Source organism: Phoca vitulina, unplaced genomic scaffold, assembly GCF_004348235.1.
Source record: "Phoca vitulina isolate PV1807 unplaced genomic scaffold, GSC_HSeal_1.0 scaffold68, whole genome shotgun sequence".
Taxonomy (NCBI): Eukaryota; Metazoa; Chordata; class Mammalia; order Carnivora; family Phocidae; genus Phoca; species Phoca vitulina.
The window spans coordinates 5,112,457-5,138,801 of record NW_022589771.1 but is presented as its reverse complement, the minus strand read 5'-3'; the positions used below and the strand labels follow the sequence as shown (position 1 = coordinate 5,138,801).

Here is a 26,345-nt window from a genome sequence, read left to right as displayed (position 1 = left end):
AGAGGTAAGACTCGTGACGGCCAGGGTTTGGGGGTTCAGTTCTAAAAAGGGGCGCAGGAGGGGTCATTTCCTGATGGTTTGTTCTAGATCTTGACAAGCAGCGGTAGATACACGAACTTACACAGGTGATAACATTGTACAGAACTTAATGCACGCTAACGAGGACAAGTAAAATCGGGGAAATCTGAGTAAGATCCGTGCTTTGTATGAAAGTCAATCTCCTGGTGGCTGGATACTTTTTTCCTTTTTTGGCCAAGTTCTGCCAAGTGATAGCACCGGGACAACTTAGCAGAGTCGCTCGTTTCCTACAACCTCGCAGAAAATCGGATCGACTCTGCTCCAACACACGCACCCAGCCTCTCAGGCCAGCCGCCGCGCGCCCGGCGGAGAACGCAGGGACCCTACACGCCCCTCGGCGGGGCTGCGGGGCCCCGGCGCCCGGCGGGAGGCGGGGCCGGCGGGCGGCGGAAGTGACGTCAGCGGGCGGGGCGCACACCTGGGCACCTGGGCGGCCGCGGCGGCGCGGGGTGGCGGCGAGACGCGCGCGATGGAGGGCGAGAGCGGGAGCCCGTGGGCCCTGGGTCTGCTGCGCACCTTCGACGCGGGCGAGTTCGCGGGCTGGGAGAAGGTCGGCTCGGGCGGCTTCGGGCAGGTGTACAAGGTGCGCCATGTCCACTGGAAGACGTGGCTCGCCATCAAGTGCTCGCCCAGCCTGCACGTCGACGACAGGTCAGCCGCCCGGGCGGGGGCGCTGGGGCGGGCGACGCGGCCGGGATCCGGGTGCCTGGATTCCGGGGGTTCTCCTCTCCACCTGGGTCGTCTCCGGAGCGCTCGGAGGGACAACCGAGCGCCCGGCGAGGTGTGAGCTCCCGGCGGTGTCCGCGCCCCTCGCCGGGCCCGAGGGACGCGGAGGCCAGGGTGGCGAGCTACCACCGGCCTCATTGAGCACTCGGGGTCCCCGGCTGCGGCTCCTCCAGGGGACTTCGAGGGGCCGCGTTTGCTGGAAACGTTGTGAGGCGCCCAGTGGTGTCACCTGGCTTCGCGTGAAGCCTCGGATTTTCCGGGCTTTGGACCCGCGCCCCTCGGAGGCGCGTCCGGCCCGCCGGGGACCCGCCTGGGCGCTGCGGTCTGCGCCCGGCTTAGAAAAATTGCCGTGTGGGGATCTGGGCTTTGTGAGTTAGTTAGACTCCGTTCGACTTACTTAGTAATTTACGGCGGAGCACAAATTGGTGTAAGACGGTAATTATTTCGGTCGGAAGTATTGGTTTGGCTTGGCCAGGCTTCCTCGGCGCTACGGGGCTCGGGCTTGGCCTTAGGGTCCGGCAGGCGGCCCAGCGGGTCGTGTTCCGCCCAGCGCCTCCTCGCCACACACTCTAGTTTTAGCTGACTTTATTTCGACACGCAGCATCTGGGGAGGGGTCTTTACATTGACCTGCTTTGTGGTCGAGCCAGAGCGCCCTCCCTCCTGCACCCCAACCCCCACCCCCAGCTCCAGTCCAAAAGCCAACACAGAACCTGCCTGTCCCGGCCTAACAGGGGTGCTCAAGTTAATGACGATTGGAAAGGACGCAAAGCCACCCCTTAAACTCAGTCGCTGGATTGTGATCTACACATCATTTTGGGGGTGGAAGTGGGAGAGGGGGGTGTCGAGAAGCAGCTCTTTTTTTTTTTGATTCCACCTTTTACATTTGCGTTTTAGGAGTTTATAGGTAAGCTTCGGTTGAGCACATTTAAATGATCATTTGGTGAAAGTTTGCATTCTACCTGGAAGTTGTGTTGTATTCTGTGTGGAGATCTCCCTTACAGAGTCAGTCCCGGACACACAGACTAAAGAAAGCAACTCCTTTTAAACCGCACACGGCCCCTGCTGTCTCAAACACCTAGTTTTTAATCCTTGGCTTACGGAGTGTTGGCGCCTCCAAACCAGTGGGATGGTGGCGATGCCCTTCTCAGGGGCGGGCTGAGTCCCCAGGCCTAGGATGGGAGGATTGCTGTGCTTCTGCTGCGGCCGCATGCAGTAGAAAATCGGCCCCGTGTGCTTGCCGCCTCGTATTTTTATCCCGGCCTGAGAGATGACACAGTACGGCTCTTGGAGGCTCCTTGCTATAAGCCTCAAACCCAGCGTTTTGTGGAAACCTCCGTAGAGTGGTGACAAGTGTCATAAAAATAGCACCAACAAAGGTGAAGTGCTGTGCACAACCCCCCCCCCCCGCCCCCCTCAGCTGCTGCAGATCCTGGGAACTTCTCTGGCGGGGAGGGGCGCTGTGGTTATTTTGATAAAATCCAAACCGCTTTGAATACCAGCTAGTGGTTAGATCCCGAAAGGCAAGACCCTGGCCCTAGCGGCCTTTTTGGGCTCTTGGGGACATGTGTCGGATGGAGTCTTCTGGTCAAAGTGAGCTTTATTCATCAGCAACGTTTTTCACGCCACTTCTTGTGTTGGAAGAGCAAACAAAGTAGGCAAGCTCGTCCCGGGGCTGTCGCATCAGCCTGCATCCACAGACTCTGTCATTTCCAGCCACCAGGCCCTTGTTTCTTGGGTGGCCCAGATGGAGGTAGGGTTTCTCCACTCGGAGGCGGATCACTGAGGATATTGCATAGCCTGGGTGAAAAGTGTTTTGTCCTTTAACTGGAAGCCTTTCCTGCCCTGCCCAAACCAGGCAGGTGGTGGCATGTCCTGGGCGGCCAGGCCGAGGTCAGCATCGCCCAACAGGAAGAGATTCACCTCTTGCACTTTGTGGGCCCGGTAGGGCAGGCTGGAGTTCTGCATTTGCAGCGGTGGCTGATTTCTCTGCTCTTGGTGGGGCCGGCTCCCCTCGGTTAAGGACTGACGTATTCAGCTCGGGGTTCTGGAAGGCATGTGTCGGCATCTCTGGTCGCCCTGCAGGCCTGCAGAGTTCCGTCTAGACCTCGAAATGGTGGTTTTGCTACCTGTCCTGCCACATTTTGGCAGGTCGACCCCGACGGTGCTCTTTTGACGAGCTGCCTCCCGTCCCCACCCCGCTATTTGCAAGATGTTCCCTGAAGTGGGGAATAGGATTTTCGTGGGGTTCTGGGAGCAGCCCCCACCCCCGCTGCGGCCCTGGCCCCAGCCTTTATGCCCCCTCTTTGGCCAGATCCCCAGGACCCGCCCCAGGCCCCTCAGAGCTGCAGGCCACCCTCGGGCCTGTGAGCATGTGCAGGGGAGGTCAGGGACTGCACCCTCGAGGATCCCCGGGGGCAGGGGCCAGGGAAGCACCTGCCAAAGGAGCTTCCAAGGGGATCTTCAGGGATTTCACAAGTGATACGCTATCGATCTGTGTTTCCCACTCCCTATGGGCATGTCTGGTGGCTTTGGGGAGACGTGTGACCTCCCTGGCGAACCCTGGTGAGGGGGTCATGAGGGCCAGGGTGGAGTCTAGGGATGGGCATGTTACCATTTCAGCAAGCACAGTGACCCCACAGGCCCCATTCCTCCAGCCCCCGCCCCTCCCTTGGGCTCAGACGAAGCCCTGAACAACAGAGCGCCTGCCCCGGCAGCGCCGCCATTGGCCCCGGCTAGTCCGGACGAGCCCGAGCAAACCCCAGGTTTGCAGCTGCAGAGCTGACAATCTGACAAGCCCGTTTCTTGTCGGTTTTAAAAATAGCAGTGTGGGAACCCTCGGAGGCTCCCTGGGAGCATACTCGGGTGGGTGTGAGGTGAGAAGGCCTAGCCCAGAGGCACCAGCTAACACATGATCAAACCACCCATTTTCCCTGCCGTCTTTCCCAAAGCTGGTTCCCGGTCCCCCCTCTCAGGAGCTCTTTGTTCCTGGCCCCCTTTCTCTCCCCCTGCAGTGTACTGCCCCTCACCACCACCATTTCATCCCATTCTTTCCCCTTTTCCATGGCAAATGCTCCAGAGAGGGAAGCCTTGGTGTCCCTCACCATCGGCCTGTCTTTGGAATTTCTGACTGAGCGTGAGGCTAGCGCGTGGCTTCTTAGAAAGGATCTTTAAGAGATGGTCTGTCTAATGATATTTCTGCTATTTTCCCCTGCCGCGATGCTCTCCCTGGGAGGGAGAGAATACCCTTCGGCCAGCCCTAAGTGAGCAACAAATTGAATTAACGTAAGTGCTATTGAAAAAGAATATTGGACAAATTGAACCCCACCTTGGTCCTGTTAATGCTCAGATATTTTCCATCTGGGACCAAGAGAGGAGGTCCTGGCGTGGGGGGGAGGTGCTTTGTCCATTCCTCCTGGGAAACAGAATTAAAAAAGCCTTCCCCAAAGGCTGAAGAAAAGGAGCCCCTTTTGAAACAATCCCAGGAGAGAAATGTGACGCCCGTCCTGCCGAATTGTGCCTGATTTTAGATACTCTGTTCGCGCATCACAGTTTTTAGGGTGCTTTAACTAAGACTGATGTCAGTGGATTCAGGTGGCCTCAAGCTTGACTCCTAACAGCGAAGAAAGGGATTTGATGGTGCAGACCGTGACCCGTGAGCCGTGGCCTCGGTGGAGGCTGGAGTTCCGTGCGCTGGGGGCCTCCGGGAGCTCTGGATCTGTAGTTTCTTCTCTGTTGTCTACCTAAACCAGAAACACAGCTTGGAGGGAAAGTATATTTAAACTAAATAATTGCTGTTGACAACAAAACAATTGGTGGTTTCTTTCTGTGTGAGGAGCACTCTCAGTCCTGTCTGGTGGCTCCCTGAGAGGGCTCATTCCAAGCTCATTGAATTGCAGATGTCGCCCAGGTTATCGGCCTGGGCTGGGGGGGTAGCTTCCCTAAGCCCATGGCTCCTGCTGAGGTGTAGATGGGGGGCGGGGTCCCTGGGGCAATTAAAGAAAAGCTGAGAGGTTGGGGTCATTTGGATTTGGGCTGGGTGCTCACTAGATAGTGAACGGGTTGCAAAATTTTCGTGCCAACCCTTCTGAACAAAACCAATGCTAGCGCTTAGGGGGCCCCGGTCAACCCCACTCCCCAGGCCTGTGTGAGGCGTCTCCTCTCTGTGTCCCCTCAAGCCTCCCCGAGAAGGTTTGTCCTGCAACCCCCCTTCCTTGCCCCAGGGAGGTGTGGTGATGGGTAGGGTCCTCTCTGCTTGAAGGCATGCTGATGGCGTCGTCCGAAGACCATTTTCCAGGCTAGCTGGTTTTCCTGGATGAAATGTCCTTACATGTGTGGTCAGTTGCACAAAGCCTGCCTGGCATTCTTCCGGAGAGGGCACGGGGCTCTTAGAACACTCAAGCTGTGATCGGCATTTGGGAGCAAACCAACACCGGGGGCCCTTTCTGAGTTTTTGAACTAAGGTACGTGGGGTGGGGTCTCTGTTGGGGGGAAAGGGCCTGGGGATCAGGGGGGAGCCGCGCACCTGCTGAACTCGGCTGGTGGGGAAGCAGGGGTGAGTGATGTGCTGCCAGCTGGCTCTTAAGTCGCTAATGAGCTCAACAATCAGAAGTCACCCTGGTTTTAGGTATTACACCCTTTGGGCAAATGGAAGAAAACACTATTTGCAGAGTAGCTCAGAGCTTCCAGTAAATGAGAAATTCCACCTTGATGTAATTGACTTTGTTCTCGGAATCCGTACTGGTTATCAGTCAGGCTTGGGTGGAGGGCTCATCTCTGGGTGTCTCACTCGGGAAGATGACCCTCCCTCGTCACTGTCCAGCCGCTAACACCGAAGCCTGTGGGCCAGGAGGGGAGCCTCGCACCGCTTTCCTGTGCATCCCCGGGGTGGGGGTGGGGGTGGCGGGCAGGACACAGGCCCGTGCTACAAGGATGCGGTGCCCCATAGACACACACCGGGAGGGGAGGGCGGCAAGCCAGCCACTTTAAAAGAAAATAAAAGGAATAGGAACAGACAAGTTCTAACACTGATTCTTAACCAACTAGGAAACAGAAGTGGCTGCTGGTTATTATGTCCACTTGCCGCTTGGGCGCGAGTGCTGTTAGAAGTGGTAGTTAGTGGGGCACCTGGGTGGCTCAGTTGGTTGAGCGTCTGCCTCCGGTTCAGGTCATGATCTCAGGGTCCTGGGATCGAGCCCTGCATCGGGCTCCCTGCTCAGTGGGGAGCCTGTTTCTCCCTCTCCCTCTGCCGCTACCCACTGCTTGTGCTCTCTTTCTCTCTCTCTCTCTGCCAAATAAATAAATAAAATCTTAAAAAAAAAAAAAAAAGAAGTGGTAGTTAGTGGGAGTAGTGAGTGTTAGAACCTGTGGCTTCAGAGTTTCCACCAGAGGGAGGGAGCGGCTCTGCAGCCCCGCGCAGGGACCCCCCCCCCCCAACGCAGCATTGCACTTTTGTGGGCATTTGGCTTTCCACTGATTGGCCATTTAACCAGAGTGCGAAGAAAGCAAGCCATGCTAAACTCAGTTTTGTTTTATAGTAATGGCATCTTCGTTCCTGATACGTGTTTCACTGGTTCCTAAGGCCACTGGGATTCTTTGCTCCTTGAGTGTGTTCGAAACCAAATTCTCCACCTTCTCCGGGGTGCTCCCCCGAGCATAGATGAGAAGCCACCCACTGACCCCCGGGAGAGATCCAGGGCGTCCTTGCTAACTCTCTCCTCCATACCCATCAATCGTCCAGTCTCATTGATTCTCCTTCAAAACATGCCCTGTGTCTGCCCCGTTCTCTCTCTCTCAGGCCGAGCTTGGGTGCTACTGTCTTTGACGAACAGGGTAACCCGGGGCTCCTCCTTGCCAGCCGGCACTCCTCCCTGGGAAATGTTTTCTAGGTGTATGGGATGCCTGGCAGCATGTAGTCTCAGAGAGGAGGTCAGTCAGAAATGGACTCATTGGGTTGGTACAGTGTTGGACTCGCCCTCAGGCTAGCACGTGAGAGCAGGTGCAGGTGTGGGGAGGGTGGGCAGGAGCCGGTGCATCCAGGCTCTGGAAGATCCCCTGCGGCGGGTTCTGGGCTGCTTGTGCTGGAACCTGCATTTTGGGGAGTCCCTGAGGCCACCCCAGCCTGCGGCATGCAAGGCAGTGTGCAGATGCTGGACCTGCTCAGTAGGGTGCATCTGCCTGTGGTTCTGGACCTTTCCTTTAGGAGTTTATTAGAAAGCATGTTCCCCAGCACGCACCTGGGACCTACTCTCCAGGAAAAACAGATTAACTTTTTTTTATTGGATAAATTTGACATTGTGTAAATTTAAGGTGAATCCTGTGTAATGTTGATACCTTTATATAATGCAATATGGTTGTCCTTGGAACGATATTTGTCATGTTACATACTTACTGTGTGGAATAAACTATGTTTATTCAACCATATGTGGCTATTTTCGCACTCGTGACAGGTTTGTACCCTTAAACGCTGTCAATCTTATCCCCCCACCCTCTTTCTCCTGGTCACCACCATTTTATTCTTTTTCAGATTCCACATATAAGTGATATCACATAGTACTTTCTCCATCTGGCTTACTTCGCTGAACATAAGGTGCTCAAGGTCCATCTCTGTTGTTGCAAATGCCAGGATATCCTCATTTCTCATGGCTGAGTAATTGTCCATTGTGTGTGAACCACACCTTTTTTTATCCATTTATCCGTTGATGGGCATTTGGTTGTTTCCATATCTTGGCTATTGTGAATAATGCTGCGATAAACATGGGTGTGCAGATCTCTTGTGGAAATCTTGTTTTCATTGCCTTTGGATATCCTCCCAGATGCAGAATCGCTGCATTGTATGACAGTTCTACTTGAACTGTTTTGAGGAACATTCATTTTGTTTTCCACAGTGGTTGAATCCATTTACATTCCCACCAAGAGTGTTTAAGGATTTCCCTTTCCTCCACATCCTCACCCACCTGTTTCACTTGTGTTCTTGATGTTAGCGGTTCGGTCAGGTGTGAGGTGATAGCTCCTTGTGGTTTTGATTTGCATTCCCTGATGGTTAGCGATATTCGGCATCTTTTCATTGGCCTGTTGGTCATTATGATGTCCTCTTTGGACAGATGTCTCTTTAGTTCTTCTGCCCATTTTTAAATCAGATTTTTTTCTTTAATTAAGTTGTGTTTATTTGTTATCTATTTCGGATATTAACCTCTTATCCATATATGTGGTTTGCAAAGTTTTTCTCCCGTTTTGTTCCTTGTTTCAAAAGCAGAAGCTTTTGAGTTGGATGTAGTCCCATTTTGCTGATTTTTGCTTTTGCTTGTGTTTTGGTATCATGTCCAAAAGATCATTGCCAGGACAGATATTAATGAGCTTCTTCCAATGTTTTCTTCTAATTTTATTGTGGCAGGTCTTATTTTTAGGATTTTGATCCATGGTGAGTTAATTTTTGTGAGTGGTGTGAAATAGGGGTACAACATCATTATTCTGCATGTGTTTTTCCAGTTTTCTGAGCACCCCGTGTCAAGAAGATTATCCTGTCCTTATTGGGTGTTCGTGGCTCCCTTATTAAATATTAGTTGACCATAGAAACAGAGTAAAATTAAAATAAAGGCTGGGAGTACTTACGCGGGAAATTCCAGACTATAGTGGTTTATTTTAAATTTGGCCGAGATGCGCTTAGCTTGGTCTATACCGGGGGTTCTCAGACTTGGCACTGTTCTCATTAGGGCTGGATAATTCTTTGCCTTGGGAGCTCTCTTATGCATTGTGGGATGTCGAGCAGCATCTCTGGCCTCTACCCACTGGATACCAGTGGCAGGCCTGAGCTGCGATGCCCAAAACGTCCCAGCCCTTGCTCAGTGTCCCTGGGGGCAAAGCTGTCCGTACGTGAGCATCACTGATCAATACTCAGGGATCCTCTCCCCAAGGCACCCATGTACAGCTTCTTGGCAGATGCTCACATGAGACCCCCGACCGCAGTGGTTGGATGTGTGGGCCAATGTCCTGCAGCACCCGGTGCCCACATGGGAGCGGGGCCTGGGCGTCTTCATCTCAGCCAGCTTTCTGGGTGCGTTCGACCTTGTCCCGTTTTGACAACCACTGATCTAGATGGCACATGATCAAGCCCCGTCCTCCTGTGATTCAGCCCTTTTACCTGCATGCACTCTGGGACTTTTGCCCCATAACGCTAACACAGACCAGGATACGGGGACTCCAACCTGTGAGTCCCTGGCCGCACCAGACGAGACCTTAGACCGGGGGCTGGCACACTCTGTGGAGGGCTCGGGAGCAAACGTTTGGAGCTCTGCAGCCCATCGACTCTGTGCCACAGCCGCTGGTCTCTGCCTCGAGTGGGAAAACAGGCACAGCCGTGTGGCGTGAACGGGTGAGACTGTCTTCCCGTCAGAACCGAGGGCAGGCTGTGCACAGATGCTTGGGGGTCTCTGAAAAGGTTGGACATGGAACTGCCCCGTGACCCAGCCGTCCTGCCCAAAGGGTTGAAAACAGGGACGCGAACAGGTATTTGTACACCAGCGTGTCCGGACATACAGCTTCATTCGTCTGATGACTGGGTACATAAAGTGTGACGTGGTCCCACAACGGAATATTATTCAGCCACGAGAAGGAATGAAGTTTGGACACACGCTGCAACACTGCTGAACCATGAGCACATCAGGCTGAGATGCCGAGTGGAAGAAGGCAAGACACCGCGTGCTGCGCTTCTGGGAGATGCGTAGACAAGTTCGTACAGGCAGGAGGCAGCCTGGGGCGAGCGGGGCCGGGAGGACGGGGCTCCTGCTGAATGGACCCAGAGTTCTCGTTGGGCCGATGAACACGGTGTGGGCGTAGAGCGTGGGATGGTGCACAGCCCTGTGAGTGTACTTGATGCCTTCCAATTGTACACTTACGCATGGTTAAAATAAAAACCCTGTTATGTATATTTTACTACAACTAAAACAACGGTTTTGGAAAAAGTTGGCTTCCCCGGCTGACATGCCACTGACATAAGTGTGGGGCTGGATTCAGGGACACTGGGCCAAGTGGAGTGTTGGCTTCACAAAGGAGGTGACTAGGGGTCTTCGGACGATGCTTTGTCTCACGGGAACCTCTCTTCCCTCGTCCCAGGAGAAGGGATTGCCAGCCTCAGCCGCCTCGCTCGGTGACCCCAGCGCACAGTGGCTCAGTGCTGCTCCCGGGTTTTCCAATGAGAATTAGCATTTCCTCCTCCTCATGCACAATCACCCCCAGAGCACAGAAGCGTCTGGATAGCCGTAGGACTGATGACCTCGGGCGGCCCCGAATGGGATCATGCGACGTGCGTGTGGGTCATTGTCTCCAGCCATGGAGCTGGTGGCCTCTGGGCCGTGGTGCTATGTGTCAGTGGGTGGGTGAGGACCACGCACGTCTCACGTCTTCCAACTTTTTCAGGGAGCGCGGGGAGCTTCTGGAAGAAGCCAAGAAGATGGAGATGGCCAAGTTCCGCTACATCCTGCCCGTGTACGGCATATGCCAGGAGCCTATGGGCCTGGTCATGGAGTACATGGAGACGGGCTCGCTGGAGAAGCTGCTGGCCTCCGAGCCACTGCCATGGGATCTGCGCTTCCGCATCATCCACGAGACGGCCGTGGGCATGAACTTCCTGCACTGCATGGCCCCGCCTCTCCTCCACCTGGACCTCAAGCCCGCAAACATCTTGCTGGACGCCCACTACCACGTCAAGGTAGGACTTGCCCGGCACCGTGTGCGGGCCCAGGCGGCCGGGGCGATACAGGGTAGAGAGGGCATGGTGCTTGGGGGAAGGCACTTGAAGCAAAGGCCTCTGTCCGCGTAAGGACTCCAGCGACTCCCAGTCTTGTCGTGGTCACCGTAAGCCCCACAGAATGCGTAGCTGGGAAATGGACCCTTATGCACCTGCTAGATCCTGGAGCAGGAGTCTAAATTCTGGGCACTCTGGAAAAAAGAGCTTACAGGGTTGCAGATTCGGGTCTTACTGGATGTCTATTGAAATCCAGTTAGGAGTCAGACTGTGGGTGGGCTGTGGGTGGACTGTCTCCATGGGACCACGGGCTCTGTGGTGACGGCTGCATCCCTTTCGGTGGTCTCAGGGATGGTGGTGGTGGGAGATGCGAGTGTTCCAAAATGGAGGCTCCACGGAAAGAGGCTCTGAAGGGGGCTCATTCTGTTCTCATCACGTGAGACCTCTGAGGTCTGGTTTTGTTCTTGTTTTTGGATAAGTTTATAAACCACAGAAAAGCATGAGGGATAATAGAGCTAAAAACCAGGTACCAGCCACCTGGAATCACAGTGAATAACGTTGTCAGGTTTGTATTTCTTTGAATATGTCTCTCCTTTGGAGTGCCTTTGTGTCCCGGGTCCTGTGGTGGACACCAGGGCGGGACACGTGTCATGGGTTTTCTCCTTGTGGTGATGCACGCCCGCTCGGGAGGCCCGGGGCCGTGTGCTGGCCTATGGGATGCACCTGCCGCCGCGCTTTCCCTGCACCTGGCCCGAGAGTGCATGAGAAGGATCCCAGAGCAGTGGCCTGAATCCCTTCCTCTTCCCTGTGGGAACCGGTCAGGGAAGGGACTCACCTGTTCAGACACTAGCTCTTCCTGGCTGGTCACACGGCACTTGCAGGGTCCCCTCCTTTGCTGGCCCGGAGGGACCGGGTGGGACCAGGTGGCACGCACCTGCGGGCAGCTCCCTGGGCCCCAACTTAGCTGCAGGCCCGGCCAACCCGAGGCCGACAGGGAGACCGCTGTCCACTGCGAACTGTCCCTTGAATGGATGTCGCCCAGAGATCAGATCGTAGCGGGCAGATGGAAAGGCTCTCCTGCTAACAGATGGTCTGGGGTGAACGGGTGCCACGGGGGCTCCCAGGCTTTGCTGGAGCCCCGTTTCCTTCTGGCTGGCATGCTGGCTTCCCGTGTGGACCTTCTGCCCCCGCTGACATTACACGGTTGTTTCAAGGAGTGTGCGGTCCCCTGGGCACCCAGGGAAGCATGCAGCTTTTGAGCTCGGGCTTGAACACACACAGGACTAAGGAGCAGTGGCAGACCGTGTGGTGTGCCGAGGTCCCGCCCCCGACAAGGTGCCCTGGGTGGTGGCCTGCTTCCTGCTCAAGCTGCGGCGCGGGGGGTCACACCAGAGGCCAGGGTGGCCCAGCCATCGGTCACCCATCTGCGGGGACAGTGGGTTCTGTGCCGTGCGGGAGATGCGCACAGACCGAGCGTGCGGCACGGGGGTGTCACACGAGGCTGGAACAGGTCTGGGGCCGCAGGGGTGCGGGAGGGGTTATTCACAGAACTCCAGCCGGGGGTGGGGGTGCCACGGGGCGGGGGTGCAGGGTCTTCAGAGAGGATCAGGCTTTGCTGCTGGCAGGAGGTGGGGCACAGGCAGAAAGGTCATGGAAAATTGTAGGCTTCTTAGCGGGAGGGAAAGCAGGAGGCTAAGTTAGATTAGGGGAGGGGGTGCTGAAGGGCGGAAGTGGGGGTCTGCCGGGAGGCCACACCAGGTGTGCAGCTCTGTCACCTGGTGGGTGGGGTCACCCTCTGTGTTGTGAGGGGTCAGAGGGGATGAAGTGCTGGCAGCTCAGTGCCTGGCCCGCGGGCGTGCTTGCTGAGGGCGGTGCTCTTGGCGCCATTGGTGTTGGTGGCCAGATGGTCATTTTTTGCTCCCCGGGGATGCTGACCTTCGTCCAGGGAGGTCTCCAGTGCTGGGTCCGCAGTAGACACCTGATACTTGCTGTTCCCTGCGTGACACGCTGGGGGCTTGCTTTCCTGGTAGGTCATCCTGCTTTGGCTCTGAGCTTCCTCCGTTTGAACACTTTTTTCTCCCTCTCCTTGTGTGCATGCTGTCTTGGCAGCCTGGCGCTGATGGCCGTTTTAGTAAACGGGTGAAGTTTCTGGAAGAACCCAGTGCCAGTGGGTCCCAAGGAGCCTGGGGCGACGGGCGGAGCAGAAGCCAGGCGGGAGCAGGTGGAAGCCAGGCCCCGTCTCCGCTGGTGGGAAGCGCAGTGACCCTGGGGCTTCCCCAGCGCCCTGAAAGGCCCCCAGGGAGGGGGGCCTGCTCTTCTGTGACCACCGCTCAGCCGCCAACAGACAGATGACATGTTTCCATCACACATTTCCTGACTCTGAGAAATATGGCGCGGAGGGCAGTGTTTGAGCTGCCATGTTGACTGGAAGCTCTGTATTGATCGATCGGCCCCCGGATTTCGGGGCAGTTTGCAGTCTGCGATTATCTGGAGCGATAAGACTTGAATCTGGAATCTTGAAATGAGATCATAAGTTGTCAGCCTCCCCCCTCCCCTTTGGGCCCCTCAAGACTGCCTTTCTGTACCCAGCAAGGATGATTGGAGCTCAACCAACCACCTACTTTGCAAAATGCATTAGAGACTTAATATTAAATTAATACTTGATGTTAGTATTAACTAAGTGAAATACCAAGGGAGCAAGCCCATTTCAAGTTGAAAACGAAATAGCTTAGTTTATTGTTTTTTTTTTTTTTTTTAAATAGGCTCCACACCCAACGTGGGGCTTGAACTCATGACCGAGATCAAGAGTCACATGCTGCACCCACTCAGCCAGCCAGGCGCCCCCTGAAATGGTTTAGTTTAAAATCTCCGGCTCCTTCAGGTCCAGTTTGCCCAGACCAGACCATATCCAGAGGGACCCTGAGGGTCCTGTTCTCCTGTGGTCCGACAGGCCTTTCTCTCTAAGCCAGCACAGCCCTGACCAGCCCCTTCCCTGGTCTCGTCCGGCTGGGCCCGGACGGTGAAGGGCCCATGTCCTGGGGGCACCTGTGAGCACTGAGCAGTACTGAGGCGGACGCTGAATGTGAAAGTGTGTTCGCAAATTATGGGGCGTTTGCTGTATACACGATAGACGCTGGGCTGGCCTGGGCCCCGGTGTCGAGGATCAGGGCAGACAGTCAGGCCCTGGGCAGGACAGGCGGGAAGGGGCCAGAGGAGAAACCCGGTGGGGAGGGGGTGGGGCGCGGAGGTCAGCGGCCACCAGAGAATTCGGATTTCTGATTTGCATTTTGATGCCATAGCTTTTACAGGGAATTTATGCTTATTTTCTTACACCAAGGACGTTTTGAGGGGCCTGGCTGTACCTGCAAACAACTCGAAAGGCCTTGAGCCGGGTGGGGGGCACGGGGTGAGGCCCCCATACCCCAGTCGGTCTCCACTTACGAACTTAAAAGGTTGAAGCGGCTGAGAGTTTAAACTGAAACATTGGCACTCGTCCACTTGGAGAGGCACAATGCCCGGCTCTTTCGGCCCTGAGCTGCTTTGTGGATCTGCCGGGCAAGGCGGTGGGCGGGGAGTTTCTTGAAGGCCCACACGGCAGGCAGCGAGCGGCCAGGGGCCCAGGAACCGCCAGGCTGCGCATGGAGAGCCAGGCCCCGTCCTGCCCCCGTTCTGTCCCATCCACTCCCCACAGGTGTGGTCAGGGAGCCCTTGCAGGACCGGGGGACCGGGTGTAAATTCTCCCTGTGTTCAGCGGTGCTGACTCCAGGCTGTGGGCTCCCCTCGAGGGCACGGCGAGCCCAGAAGTCAGGCCCGACTCAGCCCCATTCCCTCTCCCTCCATCCGTGCGTTTGAGGAGCGGCCCTGGAGTTCATTAGAAGGCTTCACAATAATTCATGAGCCTTGGAAGAGACTTTAAAGGGGCAGTTTTCCATGTGGGTCCCGAGTCCCTTTGTGCCAGTGAGTGTGACCTAAGCCCACACACAGCGCTTCAGCTGCCGTCCAAGGGTCCTGATTTACACAAGAGGGGGGAGCTGTGGGGAGATGGTGACGCCCCCCTCACTGTGGGGTCCCCTGAGCTTCCTGAGCTTTCCGGACACCTTGGCCCAAAGGAGAGGAGGAGACAGAGGTGTGGGGGGGCCTCTATAGCTGGGGTCCGGGGCTCCTTCAGGTGGGTGGGCCCCGCACAAGGAGGAGATGTGCGTCACACCTTTTATGTGGATGCCTTGTGTTGGGTGAAGGAGCCAGCAGGTGTCCGTTGATGACACGCCGTTCCAGGTGGAGGCATGCCCCCTCGAGGTTGCATGGTGTGTGTTTTGTTTGCTTTAAGGGGCATCTGAAGGCATATTTCCCTTTAAAGAGCGTGCTGCCACCTGCCCACCTCCCCAGCGAGGCCTAACCAGTGGCCCCAGCAGCGGGCCTTGCTTGTCACGTGTCATCTGAAAACCCGAAAACTCGAAGGATTGCTTTTCTCCTGTAGGCCGATTCGGGCTGTCCCCAGTGGCAGGCGTTAAGATTGTAATCTTCTTGAGTTCTGTCTCCCAGTGAATTCCTTCCTTAAAGCGTAATCTTTCCCCTGCCCGTCAGGCTCCCCCTGGCCGGGACTCGGTTCTTCCGAAGCCGGCTCTGCCTTCCTGTCTCCCCCGGAGGAGCACAAGGCTGGCCCTCCGCTGCGGGTTCCCGAACGCACCTGCACGGCCTCGCTGGGACGGGGCCATGCGACACTGCAGGGGGGAGGGGTTGATCAAGCCCCCAGACGGCAGCCCTCGGTGCCTCCCCCGCGCGGCCCAGCAAAGCCTGCTGAGCCCGTCTCATTGCTGTGTTGCAGATTTCCGATTTTGGGCTGGCCAAGTGCAACGGGCTGTCGCACTCCCATGACCTCAGCATGGACGGCCTGTTCGGCACCATCGCCTACCTCCCTCCGGAGCGCATCCGGGAGAAGAGCCGGCTCTTCGACACCAAGCACGATGTGTACAGGTTTGTGACGGGTGTGCGTGGGGCCAGCCGGGGCTCTGCACCTTGGTTCTTCGTGCCCCGAGTGCCGGCTTTCCTAGGGGCTGCTCGGCGTGGTGAGATCCGAGGTTCGGTCCAAATGAAAGGGTTCGGGGTTTTTAGCTGGTAGGTCCAGGCTGCCCCCGGTGTGCGAGATCGCCGTCCCCTGCGGGTGCTGCCGGCCGGCTTGGTGCCGGTTAGAGACAGTTACGGAACCAGACCGGCGGCTCCTGCCCTGTGAGAGCTCCGGGGTTTCCATAAAGTGGGGTTTTTATAGCTCGTCCGCTGCTCTCAGTGCTCTGTGTCTCCATGTGCATGGATTTGGATGCCTGAGCCGGGCCCCTCTGGCCCAGCAGCTTATGCTCCTAATGTCACTTACCTTTGACAGAGGAGCGCAGACTCGCCGGGGGCCGTCCACAAACTAGCGTCCGTGGGATTTAGGTACTCGAGAATAATCCCCACGTCACTGGAGCCGTCCTTTTCCCAATTGCAAAGGTCTTACTCACCCAGACCTGTTGGAGGAGAAAAGAGGGAGGGAGGGTGGGTGCACCTAAGCCCCTCATTGTGGCTCTTGGCTTACGCATGGTGACTGTGACCCTGAGCCCCAGAGCACGAAGCTTTGCCTTTGTGACGTCACCCACGCCCGGAGTGCTGGCAGCCGGTTGGACAGTCAGCTTTGTGCGTGTGCTGGGCTGGGCTCTGAGCTGTCCATCCACTGTCAGTGGTACCGGGCGGCGGGGGGGCGGGGCAGTCCCAGCTGGTAGAATTTGGGGAGAATAAGGTTCTGTGTTTGTTTTGGAGTTGAGAGTTTCAGCTTTTGTACTTGCAGCCTTCAGTTACTTTTCCATGGAGAATTCTTGGCATCTCTATCAACAGCCACTCAGCTCAGTGCAGCGTGCTGGTGCGGTGTTTGGGATCCTGGTTTTGTTTTGTTTTGTTTTGTTTTTTTAAAGATTTTATTTATTTATTTGACAGACAGATAGCAAGAGCAGGAACACAAGCAGGGGGAATGGGAGAGGGAGAAGCAGGCTTCCCGCTGAGCAGGGAGCCCGATGCAGGGCTCGATCCCAGGACCCTGGGATCATGACCTGAGCCGAAGGCAGACGCTTAACGACTGAGCCACCCAGGCGCCCCTTGTTTTGTTTTTTAAAAATGTATTAGACTGTGCTTTTTTGGGGGGGTATATTCAGAGTAATTTTATACACTATATAGATATATATATATAGAGAGAGAGAGAGAAAGTGTATGTATAATTTCTACCAACCAAGAAAGGGCCCCCGGAAGGTCAGCCGGCCCGGCTCTCGTGTTCTCTGCCCAGCCTTGTGTGACATCTCGGCGAGCCAGCTCCTCGCACCGCCCAGAGCTGGCGTCAGCGCCTTGCGCCCTGTGCCTGCCGGAAGACGGGGGGAATTAAGCAGACACGGGCCCTTCTGCCCGTGAGCCGTCGGTCCAGCCGCAGAGCGCCGTTCCTTTCCCTCTGCCCCCCCCGCCCTGCGCGTTTGAGCTGGCACGAGGCTGCCTGGCAGGGTCGTGTCTGTTGGGTGGCATCTGAGCTGCCACGCTGCTCCGCGGGCAGAGCGCCCGTGTACCAAGCCCGTGGAAAACATCTGGGTGTCCTCTCTCCCTCCCTCTCCTACTCCCTCACGTTTGAAGACTCCGGAGTGGTTTCCTTCCAGCCTGCTGCCGTGTGGGTGGGCCTCTGGCTCACAGCTACTGACCTGGCTGATTTTCCTTCCAGCTTTGCCATTGTGATCTGGGGTGTGCTCACACAGAAGAAGCCGTTTGCAGGTGAGTGGCCTTGTCCTTGGGGGCAGCGCGTCCGTCCGTCCTGGGACAGTGCGGGTGTGCCGTGCGCGGTCCCGTCTCTGTGTGAGCTGTGCCTGCAGTCGCCTTCCTGCAGGGATGGGGGGTTGCTCTGGGCCGTGAAGCCGGCGGGACCCTCCTGGGGGGCCGTGGGGCTGCTGCTCCATCCCGCCCAGCACGTCCTCACAGAGCCACGGCCCACACGGCAGGCCTGTCTGTCCGGAGACAAGCAGTCCTGCAGCGTAAGGCTGCTGTCCGAAGGGGTCTGTTCAGTGCGTTTCTTTTTTTAGGTGCCTGGTGATTCTTCTGTGTGTGTGTGTGATGTAATATACGTGCATAAAACTTACCCTTTTATCCATTTGAAGTGTCTAATTCGGGGGCATCAAGTGCATTTGCTGGTGTATAGTCACCCCCACTGCGTACTCCCAGAACATTCCCCCCCCCCCCCGAAGGAAACCCCCTGCCCATGCAGCAGCCCCTCCCCACCCCCCCTGCCCCGCCGCCCCCCAGCCCCTGACGACTGCCTAGCTGCTTTCTGTCTCTCTGGATTTGCCAGCTGTGGATATTTCCAGCCAAGTCTTTCTTTTTTAATTTAAATATGATAAAATACATATAAAATGTACCATCTTATCTGCCTTTAAGTGTGCGGTTTTGTGGTATGAGGCACATTCACCCTGCTGGGCAGCCAGTCGCTAGGATGGCTGGGTGGGTTTGGCAGCGATGTGTCCCCAGCGCCCCCCTCGAGGGCCGCGACGTCTCATCCCCCTTCAGGCGACCGCTGTTCCGATGTCTGTCCTCAAAGTGCTAATACCTTGACGTGCTATAGAAACCAAGGACTTTTTACCCTCATCGTTTTCCTCTACGGGCATATGTGGGTGTTTTGCAGTTTGACCAGAAAGATCTGAAAATTCAGAGCAGAGTCCGTGTGTGGCCCCAGGTCTGGGAGTCCCGTCCTACCTAGTGTGCGTGTGTCTGCCTATTGTCTGCCTCCCTGACTCCTCCTCCTCCGTGGAGGCCGTGGTCTGAGATTGTCTGACAGACACGACGCCCAAGGCCATGCGCATGACATGAACGTCCAGAGCCAAGGCCTGAGTGTTTTATCGCTTGGGACGTAGGGGAGTTCAAGGTACGGGAGCAAAAGGTGTTTCTTGAACCTTTTCCATCTGTTTGGCAGCAGAAAGTCTTCCAGGTGTTTACTTCACTTTCATTTTACTCAGAGGGCCTGCTAGGCTTTGGAAGTGTGTGTTAGGGAAATAACGTGTAGCTGCCCAAGACAGCTATTGCAGAAGATTCAACGGGAAGGCGGCATGGAGCGGCAGAGTAGGATCCTGGCAGGTGGCTGTGGGGACTTGGGGCCAGTTTTCCACACCTGCTGACACGGGTCTGCTGCCACGGCAGAGCTCCCGTGCTGTGGGCGTACTGGGAACTGCAGGGGGGGTGGGGGGCGCTGGGAACAGGAAGCTTGGGGTCCAACCTGATGGACGTTGTGGTTTTAGGCTGAGCAGAGAAAAAAGTCTGGCTCACTGAGGGTCACCTTGGGCCCCTAGGTCTGTGACCAAGGTTATGATGATAGTAGTGAGTCCATCATGCTCATGAAGGTCGCAGAGGGGGACAGGTGGGGCCCCACATTATGAACTGCAGGGGAAAAGGCCCCCGTTTACGCACCCCAGACCTGAGCACGCTTTGAGGAGGCCAGGCGTCCTGGCCAGCGTCGCTGTGGCCAGCTCCCTGCACAGGCCCCCCAACCCCGCCGGGGCTGCGCCTTGGTGTAGAAATCAGAGTTTGGGAAGAGTTCTGCGTCATCACAGGGAGATTTGGGTTCACTTGGAGGCTGGACCATGTGACTTCATGATTTATAAGTGTTGCCTCCCTTTGGCACGCACGGGCCACTTTGGAACATGTCTCATCAGTTTTCTTCTTTGAACCCCGCTTTCCTTTGAGTTGGATGCCCAGAAAGATCTGCCCTGTGATACAGCACCCTGGTTCCATTTGGTACATCGTAGGGAGTTTCTAAAACCTGGAAAAGGGAGCACAGACGTGCCCTGGAAGATCCAGGATTAGAGAGTGCTCCGTGCTTTGCCAAGGAAGTGGAGTGGTCTCCCGGGTAACGTTTGGGGATGGCGTTGGTGACACACCGCCCTCCTCCGGAAGGTGAAACGGCCTCCAGCCCCGTGGAGCTGCCCTGACTTGAGTGCTTCTCCCTGGCAGATGAGAAGAACATCCTGCACATCATGGTGAAAGTGGTCAAGGGCCACCGCCCAGAGCTGCCGCCCGTGTGCAGAGCCCGGCCGCGAGCCTGCGGGACCCTCCTGCGCCTCATGCAGCGGTGCTGGCACGGGGACCCACGTGAAAGGCCCACCTTCCAGGGTGAGTGCGCGGGGGCCCCCTGGGACCTGCCGCTTGACTGCTTGTGCTGGTGACGCGGGAGAGAGTAGATGGGCAGGAGTGGGACGGAGAGCAGACCCAGGTGCACGGACAGGCTGCCCGCTGGCCCGGGGCCTGCCAGCGCCTGGGGCTGGGGCGGGGCGGCTGGCACGCGGGGGACAGTCGCAGCCTGCTGCCCAGAGTGGCCCGTGCTTGCTGCTGCGAGTTCAGATACGGCGGTGCATCTTTAGGGGACTGATGGGACCACTCCCCTGAGGCTTTCTTTGCATTTCTCTTGGGGTCTTGTGCCCCTGGAATGGATGTATCCTCGCGGTAGGAAAGCGATTCTGATGAAGTTAGGATTGGTCGTTACATTGAAAACACACTGGGGAGACTATAGGGGCCTCACCTGCCAGGAGCCGGCCACCCCACCACCGTGGGCACACGCGCTGGCCGCGAAACCAGACGCCGTGGGTCCTCCTTGGAGTCGGGCAGACCCTGCTAGCGGTGGCTGACAGGAGGCCCCGGAGTGGCCCGTGACGTCCGCTGCGCCAGCGGCCTGGGAGGCCGCGGTGCCGGCCAGCCCCCTGGGGTGCGGCGCCCCAGCTGCTGCCTCTTCGGTCCCCACCCAAGGTCGCATGTTTACGTAGTGAATGTGGAAGTCATTGTCCGAGTGACATGCCCTGTTTTGTTGTCGCCCCAAAAAGAAATTACTTGTGAAACCGAGGACCTGTGTGAGAAGCCTGATGGTGACGTGAAGGAGACGGCCCAGGATCTGGACGCGAAGCAGCCCCTGGAGCCCAAGAGCCCGGTAACAGCCACCTTCTTGGACGTCATTTCTCGGGGGCCACTCTCCTTTCTGCAGGCTCCCCTGCCGGCCCGGACCGGCCCCTCGGGTCATCTGGCACGCGGAGCCCTGTCCCAGGCCAGTTGGCCTCGTGCTCGGGAGCCAGCCCTGGGGTCCCACATGCAGGAGCAGGAGGGCAGGTCGCATGGCCGGCCTGGCGACCCTGGGTGCCTTTCCTGCCCAACTGCATGCCGTCTCCACCTCCGGTCTGTGGTTCAGAATGGACAGTGTGGGCCCACACTTGACTTTGGAGGGCCAGTGGTCGGATGCTCTTTGAGCCAGGGGAACCGATGGCCCTCGTGGGAGGGGGTCTGGGCTCTGCTGATCTGGCTCTCTCTGCTCCCCTGACTTGGACATCTGACCACTTTGTAACTGCCGCTCATAAATGGTTTGCTCTAGGAGAACCACATAGTTCCGTGAGGTATGACAACTAACCCCAAAGGCTAGGGCTCCGTAGGCCCCGGGGGTGGCGAGGCCGCGGCAGACTCGTAACGGGAAGCCTGACATGTTATCTGATATTGTGTGATGTATCCCAGGCCGTCCGTGCAAGGCCGGGAGATAAGTACGCGTTCAAGGCGTGCCCACTGTCTGAACATAAAGGGGCATGTGTGTGAGGTTGGGGAGCAAAGGTGCCTGGGGGAGGTGACCTGGCCACTGATAAGAAAGAGCAAGGCGCCCAGTTCGAGGGTGTGACTGCACTGAGCCACCAGGTCAGAGCAGATCTGCAGTTCCCAAGGACACGGAGGACTGGGGACAAGTGGGCTTGAATTGGGGCGAGTCCACAGCCGCCCTCGGGCTTAATCCCTTACTGGAAATCTGCCTTTCTGGAAGCCCGGTAGGGACACCCTCGAAAAGGCCCTCTCGGTGCATACGGATTGGATTGGCCCTGTTGTCGCTGTAGCCGGGCCCGCCCCTTGCACTTGCCCCCATGCCCCAGCCCCTGTCCCGTGTCCTTCCTTTCTTACCAATGCTGGCCTGCCGGGGTGGACATGGCCCAGCGCTCAGGCTTCACACGCTCCCAGCGCCGTCATGTCCCACCCCGCTCGACGGGCTTCCCGTGTCTCTCCAGTCCGTCTTTGCTCACAGTGTGTCTGCGCCCGGTGGACTCTGGGCTCCCTGCTGCCGTGCATGTCGCGAGGGGCCGAGCACCCTGTGTGGCTGCCTGGGGACCCAGTGCCCCCCACCCTCCTCCTGCACAGTCCTGGGTGGGGCTCATCCACCCCCCCCGCTTGGTTTGCAGAAGCCCGTGTGCACGCCTCTCAAGCGGGCATCCGCGCCAACCTTCGACAGCGACTACAGCCTCTCTGAGCTCCTGTCCCAGCTGGACTCCGGCACCTCTCAGACCCTCGACGGCCCGGAGGAGCTCAGCCGCAGCTGCTCTGAATCCAGGCTGCCATCGACCAGCAGCGGCAAGAGGCTCTCGGGGGTGTCTTCTGTCGACTCTGCCTTCTCCTCCAGAGGGTCACTGTCCTTGTCATTTGAGCGGGAGCCTTCAACGGGCGGTAAGCGAGGACTCCATATCCTGGGAAGTGACGTGCTTGATCATGGGGCTGGGGGCAGGCGGTGTGTGTAGGAGTCCGCGTGCAGCTAACAGGACCGGGCACCCAGCTTCTGGACCCAGTCCGTCATTTCTGTATCCGGGAACTAATTGGTCTGGGGCGTCAGCACATAGCTAGCTCACCGAGCACACATCCAGAGACGTGCTGGCTGAGTGGCGGGCTGAGTGGCTCTGTGGGGTGTCACTTCAGAGTAAGGGGAACGGGCCATGCCCCCCGCGGCCATGCAGGGGGTCTAACCTGTGCCGACCCCAGGTGCCAACCTCCGACCTCAGGTCTGCACAACCCTGGGTTCTGTCAGGTGATTCCAGCAGGTGAATCAAACCCCACACTCTCGAGATCTCTCTCGTAGAGGCCAGCCCTGTACCCCCTTTTTCTGAAACCCCTTTACTTTCTTATTTGTGAGCTCCCCGTTTATTTTAGCCATGCATTATAATGGGTGAGTTGTCCCTAGAGGTTTTAACATATTGGTCCCGTCATCTACCCTCTGTTGGGATGGGGTCCTTCTCAGGTGATCTTATATTTTTATGTTAATTTTGATGGGTTTTCCTTCAGAAGGGGGTTTTCCCTGCCCCTGGCCCAAATGCTGGTCCCTGGGCACAGGGCTGGTGCTTGCTGGAGCTCCCTTGCAGCCCTCCCTCCTTCCCCCCACCCCCACCCTGGGAGGGTAAGATGCGGTCCTGTCCTGCGCTCAGGGTGCCGCAGCCCCACAAGGCAAATACGGATGTCCACGCTCAGGGCGGTGGTGGCATAGGGGTGGCCGAGTGCCCGAGGGCCGTGGACAGAGTGCGGACCCCAGCAGGAGAGGAAGTTTGTTTTTCCTGGGGGATCAGGGAATTCTTCCTGGAAGGGAGGGCTTTTCCTGCATGGTGTAAGCTTCCTGGGATTTTTAGAGTGGAATATTTGGGGCAAAAGAGGGCATTCTGGGTCGAGGAAGTGTCTTACAAAGACAGCTCGCTGGGCAGGGCCCAGCTGGACAGCTTGACTGGGTGATGAGACTGAACAGGAAAGAGATTCCCCATCTCTGGGGGAGAAGTATGTCGTAGAACTCTCTCTGGGTCTGATACTCTCAGAGGATCAGTTCCTGGCTCCTCTCCAAAGCCCGTGTAAACACACTAACCCAGACTGGGCGGACTGGGTGGGTTGGATTTTCTTGAATTCCATCCTGTACCCCCCACCCCCAAGCAAGTCCCCTGGAGGGAGTTTCACGGAGGGAGGGGTTCTTGCTCCACGCGAATCAGAACCCAGACACTGTAGTAGGACTAACCTTTCCATCATGAATAACGGTCCTTCTGAAACGGGAGAATTCAGTCCTTTGAGGATTGTTTTAGGAAACCTTCACGATGTCTCCAGGACAAGAGGCTGCATTTGGAGGCCGGGGCAGGGAGCAGCCGGTGGCCCGGGAAGGGCGCCCCTGGCCTGGGGACTGGGGGCGCCTGCCTGGCCTGTGCGTCTCTTTCCCGTTTCTCTTCTTGATGAAGGACCGTCGGCAATCACTGCCGTTTCTGAGCACACACGGCCAAGGTTTTCATCCTGATCTGATGACGACCCTACAGGACAGTAGGATGACTTTCCCTTTGCCCGAGGTCTCCCTGCTGCATCTGAAACCTAATAACATGGCACAGATGGCTCCCGAGTGATTTCAGGCACATGGCGACCCGGAGGCCGCGGGGGAGGCGTGGGCCACGTCGGGGCTCCAGCCAGGCCCTGGGAGCGGCCCGCGGCCTGAGCCTCGCATCCCTCTCCCCACAGATCTCGGCACGACAGACGTCCAGAAGAAGAAGCTCGTGGATGCCGTCATGAACGGCGACACCAGCAGACTGATGAAGATCCTGCAGCCCCAGGACGTCGACCTGGTGCTGGACGGGGGCGCCAGCCTCCTGCACCTGGCCGTGGAAGCCGGGCAGGAGGAGTGCGTCAAGTGGCTTCTCCTCAACAACGCCAACCCCAACCTGACCAACGGGAAGGGCTCCACCCCCCTCCACGTGGCCGTGGAGAAGAGGGTGCGGGGTGTCGTGGAGCTCTTGCTGGCTCGGAAGATCAGCGTCAACGCCACGGACGAGGACCAGTGGACGGCCCTGCACTTCGCGGCCCAGAACGGGGACGAGTGCAGCACTCGGCTGCTGTTGGAGAAGAACGCCTCCATCCACGAGGTGGACTGCGAGGGCCGCACGCCCATGCACGTGGCCTGCCAGCACGGCCAGGAGAGCATCGTGCGCATCCTGCTGCGCCGAGGCGTCGACGTGAGTCTGCAGGGGAAGGATGCCTGGGTGCCGCTGCACTACGCCGCCTGGCAGGGGCACCTGCCCATCGTCAAGCTGCTGGCCAAGCAGCCCGGGGTGAGCGTGAACGCGCAGACGCTGGACGGGAGGACGCCGCTGCACCTGGCCGCCCAGCGAGGGCACTACCGCGTGGCCCGCATCCTCATCGACCTGCGCTCCGACGTCAACATGTGCAACCTGCTGTCGCAGACGCCCCTGCACGTCGCTGCGGAGACGGGCCACACGAGCACCGCCAGGCTGCTCCTCCACCGGGGTGCCAGCAAGGAGGCGGTGACAGCGGAGGGCTGCACCGCCCTGCACCTGGCTTCCCGGAACGGGCACCTGGCCACCGTCAAGCTGCTTGTGGAGGAGAAGGCGGACGTGCTTGCCCGGGGGCCCCGCAGCCAGACGGCGCTGCACCTGGCCGCCGCTGGCGGGCACTCGGAGGTCGTGGAGGAGTTGGTCAGTGCCGACGTGCTCAACCTGTCTGATGAGCAGGGGCTCAGCGCGCTGCACCTGGCTGCCCAGGGCAGGCATGCCAAGACGGTGGAGACACTGCTGAAACACGGGGCGCTGGTCAACCTGCAGAGCCTCAAGTTCCAGGGTGGCCACGGCCCCGCTGCCACACTCCTCCGGCGAAGCAAGACCTAGCCTGCTGCGCCCGGAGACCGGGGCCCCCGTGGGCTTCCTGTCCCATTGCTGTGTTCCACTGTGGGGACAGAAGGATGCTGTGCCGGCCGGTGCCGCTCGCCTTGTCTGTGGCCTGGCGGAACATTGACCGAGCGGGCCAGCGAGAGGCAGGTGGCTGCTGACTCCGGGTTCACGTGGGGCATCTGCTCGGGCGTGTCACCCTCCGAAGGCAGTTGGTTAGAACGCGCTCAGCTGTCGACCCATTCATCGATCGGCACGCCCGCCGTCAGACGGACGATGGGTCGGAATCATTTCGTTGTGCTCCTTGCTCCTCGCGTGGGCCCCTGGGTGCTCGAGCTGTGACTAGGAGTGAGTGCGTGCTGTCCTGAGCCGAGCCACCTGTGATGGCCTGGAGCGCAGCAGTCTGGGGAAGCAGGGGCAGGAGGAGCTGTGTCTTTTATCTTCCTACCCAGCGGTAGGCAAAAGAGCCTGTTTCAGAAAGTTTTAGTGGAATTCTTGTTTTGTAGAATATCTTTAATAGACGAACATGGTATTAACTGTTGCTTTAAATTTGTTAAAAACGTTCACGTCCTTGGGTTGTCTGGTCCGTGAAGAACTGAATGTAAAGTAATAAGGTTGGTTTTTAAAAGCAAGGCAACAGTCATCCGACCTGCTCTTTTATGTCCAAATTTGGCAGTCCTCGTGGGTGGCCGCGCACGTACCCTGACGGTGCAATTTGCTCTTGCGCATTGCTGGTCGCCTCCAGTGTTCTTTGAGCTCTAGAGCGCCATTTTGGTTTCGGACTGCCATCAGTGTTACCAGCTAGATGGGCCACCTTGCTTGGTGGTTTTCTTCCAGCTCTGAAGTTGGTGAGGTGGTGGTTTGGACGGAGTGCTACCGTCTTGGGGCCTCGCGGGTTGTCTGAGCCGCAGACGAACGCCTACACCGCGTGGGAGCCTTGGCTTTTAGGGCGTAACTCCCGGGGGCGGCTCCAGGACACAGCGGCACACTCTTGGATGCGAAAGACTGGTTTCTAGCCCCATGCCTTCCTTGGCTCCTGTGTCCCGCGTGGCAGCCCCCAAATGCTGTTCTTTGAGTAGGTTCGCTGCGGGACGCGGCCGTGTGCTCAGACGTGCCCTGTGGCCTGGTGTACAATACAGAGATTGATGTTAATGTACCGTGTATGTTAATATGAATCTGTGCGCAGGATACTTCTTTTCTATGACAGGAAATATCCACTCTGCTTAGAACTGGCTATGTTTTAATACGCCTTGCTCTTTCACGACGTTGCGCTACGGTTGTATATAGGATGTGTGGAAGACAAATCTGTCTGATGTCAATAAAATGAAGC

General features: G+C 57.5%; 1 protein-coding gene across 1 annotated transcript; it reads left to right on the top strand.

The window, feature by feature from the left end:
• The first annotated feature begins 547 nt into the window (after positions 1-547).
• Positions 548-25,458, top strand: RIPK4 (receptor interacting serine/threonine kinase 4). The gene is made up of 8 exons (XM_032392648.1): positions 548-729; positions 10,217-10,508; positions 15,370-15,518; positions 17,272-17,321; positions 19,545-19,703; positions 20,408-20,511; positions 21,791-22,049; positions 23,856-25,458. The coding sequence occupies exons 1-8, from the start codon at positions 548-550 to the stop codon at positions 25,013-25,015; spliced, it is 2,355 nt and encodes a 784-aa protein (XP_032248539.1). The 3' UTR covers positions 25,016-25,458.
• Positions 25,459-26,345: the final 887 nt, after the last annotated feature.